Below are 7365 nucleotides of genomic sequence, written 5' to 3' on the forward strand. Positions count from 1 at the left end.
CCCTGCCCGTCCTCCCCGATCCCCTCCCCCACCCACGTGGTCCCAGTGGCCCCCGCCGGCGCTCTGATCCCAAGGCGATGTGAAGCCAGGGCTCGGCCTCTCCTCTTTCCAAAAGTATTAAAATACGGAGGAGGAATAGCTTCTTCGGAAGTCCTCGTTAATCTAATACGCCCCTCTCCCTTTTGATTTTTAAATCTTCACAGGACGCGTGACCAAAACCAAAGACGGCCATGAAGTCAGATCGTGCAAAGTAGCAGATAAAACGGGCAGCATCACTATTTCCGTGTGGGATGAGATTGGAGGTCTCATACAGCCAGGGGATATTATTCGGTTGACCCGAGGGTAGGTGTGTAAAAGAGGGTGGGGGGCCGGTGAGCCTAACAGTGCAGATTCTGGATTGGCTGGCTCCCGGGATCCTGCCAAGTACTGAAGTTCCATACCTTTTCTGTGGGCTGCTCTAAAGTTTTGAGCCCCTTTGGTGTTAATATTAATGAGCTGCATTGGAATGCAGCCCAACCTTGCAGGTAAACTCGGTAGATTTCAGACAGGAAATTCATTTCCTCTCCCTCCAATTTACAGGGTAGTTATGTTTTAAAATACTGGCCTTGGAGTCATTGAGTCTTTCTAGTAGATTGGTATAGTCCATAATCTTTTCTAAACCTTTAATTGAGTATATTTAGTTCATTTCTATCTCCTCCTTTTTTAATGACTTGAAATCCTTCCAATAGTTTTTTTTTTAATACTTATTTTTGTGGACAGAAAACTAATTGGAAGATTTAGTATTTTCTGTGGTACAAATTTGTACTCAGAAATTAGACAATGTCTGGAAGCCTCATTCTGTAAAATGATTTTTTTCTATTTTCTGTCCTAAGGTCAATGTGGTAAGGCCAAAATGTACATAGAAAAAGTTTGGCAGAAAGACTTCTATGATACCTTCATTCAGAAGAGTCCAGGTGGCAAATTGGTGGTTTTAAAAAACAATTTAGCACTTTTTTGTTTTGGATAGACTAAGTTAAAATTTTTGCCAAATCTTTATCTTAAGAAGACAAAAGGCCAGGAAAGTGTCTTGAAAACAGAAGCTGGGAACTTTTGTGATCAATAGAATTGTAATAACTACAGGAAAAGTTGGTGGAGATTGATGTTGGTTAGTGAGTAGAATCCAAGGAAATATTTGAGTGCCCTGGGTGTAGGAGCTTAGAGCTCTTTGATACTATCTTATAGGTCTTACAACATCTTCAGGAAGTGAGGTAGAGTATCATCAAAGCAGGAAATGAGAGTCAGGACTTAGACATTTTATTCTCGCACACTGACTCATTATGACACTAATTATGTTTTTTAAACTTCCACATCCTCAATTTACACAAAAGAAAATTCCTACCTGGGAGAGTGTGGTAAGGATTAGCTTAATTGAAGTTTTTTGACCCCCCAGAATATCCTTTTTCCAGTGATTAAAACTACTTTATACAAAAAACAGTATCTCTTTTCAAGTATTTCCTATACTGTAGTCAGTCATGATGTTTCCATCTAAACATTTGTCAAAAAAGCTAAAACTCATTAGCTGTACTATTTAAGGGGCCCAATGGTTAAGAAGTACAATTTATTTATTTTTGATGCTGGGGATTCAACCCAGGGACACTTAACCACCAAGCCACATCCCCAGCCCTTTGTATTTTTTATTTATAGAGATAGTCTCTTGCTAAATGCTGAGGCTAGCCTCAAACTTGCAATCCAGCCTCGACCTATCTAGCCACTGGGATTATAGCTGTGTGCCACTGTGCTGGCTAAGGAGTACAATTTAAAGGAAAATTCAAAACTAAAGAAGTTCTCTTTACCACTTCATTGGGAACTCTTCATCTTGTGGAGGTAGAAGAAAAGCAGTTAAAATTTGGCTATACCATGACAATAAGTGTAAAAGGAAACATGGGGTGTTAACTTATTACATCTTGTGGCTGAAAATAATAAAAATAACTTCATACACACACACATACATATATAATATAAAGTTGTAGATAGACGCAACACCTTAATTTTATTTATTTTTATGAGGTGCTGAGAATCAAGCCCAGTGCCTCACAGGTATGAGGCAAGTGCTCCACCACTGAGCCACAATCCCAACCCCTAAAAATAACTTCTGCTTAAATATCTGCAATTAAAAGCTTTTCCTATATTGACTGACTACAGATGTAATTTTAAATCATCTGGGGCATAACAATGCTTGTTTTGCTAAAGGAAGTTTTCTTTCATTTCTAGGGTTGTAACTTAAGTAATTGTGTCACAATTTAGTGATATAATTTTCTTTGTATTTTTTAGTAAGTAGCAAGTTTATGTTAGAATTGTATTTGATTTACAGATTGATTTACAGAGGGCCTGATTTCCACTCCTATCCCAATACAAAATACACAGTATAAAGGTTTATTTGACTTACATAGACTGAAATATACATCTTTCTAAAGAATTAACGTTTCTTTTTAGATACGCATCCATGTGGAAAGGATGTCTGACACTTTATACTGGAAGGGGTGGTGAACTTCAAAAAATTGGGGAGTAAGTATTAAAATGCATTTTGTACAATTGAATAAATTACAAATGTTTACAGAATAATTGGTAGGTATAAACTATAAATCACTTAATTGGCTTTTTTTGATGGATACTAGTTTTAACAGCTATTAGTATAGTATCCTATGTTGAGGATATCCATTTTCCTGGCAGACAGCAGTAAAAGCGGCAATTCAAACCAGCCTCAGTGGGGCTATTTCTGGTAGGTTTTAGAAACACGCATCTTTTAGGTGTCATTTGAATTGAATTCCCTCATCTAGTGATTCATGAAAAATAGAGCAAGGCATGAATTTCTGGCCATGAGTTTACATGTTCTTTTTCTTTTTGTGTATGGGTGAATTTGTACTCATGGTAAAAGGACTTGCAGCAATGAAAACTGAAGTCCTCTATTTATCTACAGCCTAGGTATGGTGCAGGCAGCCGCAATGCGAGCTTCCATACACTGCTACCCTGGTAATGATCTCCACCCAGACCTGGAGAAACCATCCTCTCTAGGGGTGTAAAGGTAATTCAGCCTCCATGTTAGCCTAGTCATTTGGCTTGTGCTCATAAAATATGGTACAGGCAATGAGCCAGATCTTTTTTCCATTCTATTGGTTAATGCTTAAACATCTGCTTAATGTCCATTAAATTGGAGGATATTTAGAGAGAAGTCATAAATGGCACCAAAAAGAAAAAACTCACACTGAGAGGATGAGGTACTTTGTTGGGAGAAAATTGTTAATGATGAAAATGAGCTTACAAGCTTTTTTAAAAATCAGAGACTGAAGTAACACTTTGTCTTTGCTAGAGGAAAAAATTTGGATCCACTCATGTTTATATGTAGAGTGGTATTATTAGCACTAAGTATTATGAAAGGTTTTAGGGTCAGTATTACCAAACCTGTCCTGACCTTCACGTATGCAGAGGTATTTACAATAATGTTTGATGGTTGGTTAAATGAAGAACCACAGGAGGTCACTTAATTTCTTATGACTGCTCTTTGTCAGGGTCTGTTTAGGATTACCTAAAATGGATTCTAGTTTCTTTTTAGTGGGTTAAGGAACTAAGAAAATACATATTTGTCAGTTAGTACATATCATGTAGTCACCACAAGCTCCGATATAAACTGGTGGCTTAATATAGCCAGTTATCTGTCCTTTATCACCCAGAATCCACTCTTAACCTTGGATGATTATCTTTGCAGATTCGAAGTGATTGGTCAAAAGAGGGACTGGATGAGAGTGTGTGAATGGATCAGTGCAAATCCATCACCACTGCTGGAGAAACCACTCTGGAACCCTAAACACAGTTCACTAGCATCAGCCTGTCTGGAAAAACTGGACAAAGATTTGTTTTTGTGTCCAAAAATCCTTTGACATGATTTTTTTTTTTTTTTTTTGCAGTATAGAAGAATTTAAATATGAAATAGAATGTTTTATGTGTTGTAGATAGTTGGATATTTGATGTTTAATGGGATATACTGATTTTAGAGACTTTGGTTATAATGAATAGCATTAGTTAGCATTTTGTTATTCATTTGACACCTAAATTCTTCATTACCAAACCTTAGGAATATTAAGGAAAGGTTGATTAACTTCAGAAGTCTATTTAACTTGTCCTTTATTTTCTTTCAGATTTTGTATGGTTTATTCAGAAGTGCCAAATTTCAGTGAGCCCAACCCAGATTATCGAGGACCGCAGAACAAAGGGGTAATTAATCCAAATATAGAGTGCATTTTTATGATTGGGCTAATATGACTGTGAACTATAGTTCTGTACTGAGGCTAATCCTGTGATACCCTGAATGTAATGAAGATAATTGTAAAAAATAATCTTTAAAGTAACTTTCATTAAAAATACTCAATGAGTCTGTTTAGGGCATAGAATATTACGGATATATATATATGCACCATTTAGATTTTGTGGAGTGAGGAGTCATGTCAGGAAATACAGGATGTAACAGAAGCTAAAAAAAGGTTTGGGGAACATTCTTGAGTCTTTTACCATTGAATGGACTTAGACAAATTTTTTAAAGAATTGTTAAAAGATAATTTTACAAAACCATTAAAACTTTAAAAAGGGTATAATAAGTTTGTAATAATGAGTGTTATTTTAATCTTCATTTGTTTAAAACCTTTTTTTTTAAGGCACACAATGAACAGAAGACTAATTCCATGAATAGTAATATAGGTACAGGTACATTTGGATCAGTGGGTAAGTTTTTTTTTTTTAATTTGTGATTAGGTATATACATTATGGGAAGTGTGAAAGATTTAGAGGAAAAGAATATCTTTAGGCATAAGTATGTACTAAAGGTGAACTACTAATAAAAAGGGAATCTCCAAATGTTTTCTAGAAGGCAAATAATGTGTACTTGCAAGCCAATTTACTGAGCACATTCTATAAATTTTGGACCAATTTCAGGGAATATAGTATTGAATATTGACTAATACAAAAGACTGGTGTATCTGTGAAGATGTCTGGTACTATTTTCCCACTTATTTTTATAAAAGTTCTGTAATCTAGTTATTTATAATAGATACAGTATTAGTGGTTATGTTGGTACATTGAAAGCTGATATTCATATTAATAGTTCTGAAAAGTAATAGTAAATTAACACCTTAAATTTTCATATATTATTAACTGCCTTTTTGAAAGATTGGCATTTATCCTAACAGGTCCTTGTAACCCCTGTTAAAGGTTTTTTTTTTTTTTTCCAAGTTTTTATTAAGGAAAAGTCATTAGATTTCATTAGAATAAATGATACTTTATTTGACCTGATTGCATATTTTGGCACAACTGATCATCACACTGTGCTGTCTAAAAAAGGATTATGTTGTCTGTTTTGAAAAATTAACCATATTTGAGCAAAAATGTTGGTACTCAACATTTTTTGCCTTTTTTTTGGTAGTATAAGCAGTGCATATGTTTTTTTTTCCTGTTCCTTTTCTAATCTTGTTGCCCAAATTGGCTTTTTTCCACTACTAACACAATATCAATGTATTTATAGTACTGATACATTGTAAAAACCTAAAACTAGCATTTTTTTCCAGTGTAAAAAGAAGTTTGTTTTCCCTAATATTTAAAAGCATTAATAGATATATTGGAACTTAAAATATGTGTAGTTACATAGATTATTATAGACCTCTTCTGAAGATAGTGATGATTTTTTGTATTCTTTTTTAGGAAATAGCCTTCAAACTGGCCCTGAATCAAGGGGATACCAACTTTCATATGCTGGTGGAAGCAATGTCCGGGGACCTATCAATACACAGCTACCAGGAGCTGCTAATAATCAAACAGTCATGACCACAATAAGTAATAGCAGGGACCCTCGGAGAGCCTTTAAAAGATGACCTATGCCAAATAGTCACATGTAGTTTTTAAACTACGTGCCCTACTTGAACACTTAGTGCACTTTTATTTATTGTTAACTGTGAAAAATATGTCCTTTATTGGTTTCCTTTTACGTTTTTGGTTTGTTAAGAAGAGTGGTTTTTTTTTAATAGCAAAACTGTTAAGCTGCTCAAGTCTCCTGTTGAATGGGAACACTGAAAAGTAGGGGCATATATTTTTAGAGCAAAAAAGTTATTGGATATCCTCTAAAAATTGCACCCATTTCAAGGGTGAGTTATTTAGAACATCAGCTTTATAGCCTCTATGAGTCTTCTGTATGAATTTTGTAATATTTCACATAAGGCTTAATGGGAGATGTTCTTTGTCGTAAATTCAGATATTGCCAACTAAAGCAATAACCACCAAAAAACCCCCAAACAAAACAGAAACTTGGTCAATGCCAGCAATAGTTTTTGAGTGTTTGTTACTCCAAGAATGAATGATTTTGTTGAGTGACTGCCATTAAGATTTCCCAAGAAACGAATCATCTTAAATGAATCATCCTAAATTGTTTCATTACCAAAAAAGATTATCAGAATTATGGGACAGAATGCAATCTGTATTGTAATATGTAAGTTTTAGAAGAAAGCTACTTTGCTTTATTTTCAGATAGTGCTCTTAACATTTGTTATTAGCGTGGATTATATTGAAAGAAAATTTTAAAAGAGGCCTTGAATATTTATTTTTGAATCTACCATGTTAAATATTGAGAAGTTTAATTTGAGAGAGTTATAAAGTCATAATAAACATTGATCTAATTATTTTTAAAAATAATTTTGGTGAACATAGTGAAGGTGATTCAAATTGAATTCATATATTAATATGCAGTCTTTAAGTTATAGATCCTAGGTATTTACAGGTACTCAGCCTGAACTGAAAATCCTAGGTGGTACTTCAATTTGAAGTTTGTGTGTATTGTCAAAAGTTTCTGAACACAATTCACATAGCCTTATTAAATAGCAAAAGTTAAATGACAAAGAAGTGATTACAGCTTTATTTAGAAACGTTAAGGTGGAATTTATTTATGTGTCATAAATGGTACCCACTTCTACTTTTTACTGTAGGGTGGTTAACTGGCAAATTTTTCTTTTGTTTAGAATTTACCTCTTCTTAAATATTTATCTCTTGAATAAAACTTGCGTTAATGTTAACAGATTTTGGAGTTTTGGAAAATTAAAGTACTGTCAGATGTGGGTTACTGTTCTTTCAGTTCTGCCCTCATTTTCTTATTTGTGATGCTGGGCTAGTTATTACAGTTGAGACCTTCTCTAAGTCTTTGATTCTACAACTGTAAAAGCAAGTAAATAATATTACTTCTTTGTGTAGTTAAAGACTGCAGTGTGAGAAATTGGAATGATTTCTGCTAAATAATAAGGAGTCAAATGTTTGTCTGATCATACCTCAGGAGTACAAAAATGCAGAATTTAGAAG

General features: G+C 34.4%; 1 protein-coding gene across 1 annotated transcript; it reads left to right on the plus strand.

The window, feature by feature from the left end:
• Positions 1–18: 18 nt before the first annotated feature.
• On the plus strand, positions 19–7132 carry Nabp1 (nucleic acid binding protein 1). Its single transcript, XM_015481168.2, has 5 exons — positions 19–342; positions 2473–2544; positions 4173–4248; positions 4686–4752; positions 5725–7132. The coding sequence occupies exons 2-5, from the start codon at positions 2483–2485 to the stop codon at positions 5892–5894; spliced, it is 375 nt and encodes a 124-aa protein (XP_015336654.1). The 5' UTR covers positions 19–342; positions 2473–2482; the 3' UTR covers positions 5895–7132.
• Positions 7133–7365: the final 233 nt, after the last annotated feature.

This window comes from Marmota marmota, unplaced genomic scaffold (genome assembly GCF_001458135.2).
Source record: "Marmota marmota marmota unplaced genomic scaffold, marMar, whole genome shotgun sequence".
Taxonomy (NCBI): domain Eukaryota; kingdom Metazoa; phylum Chordata; class Mammalia; order Rodentia; family Sciuridae; genus Marmota; species Marmota marmota.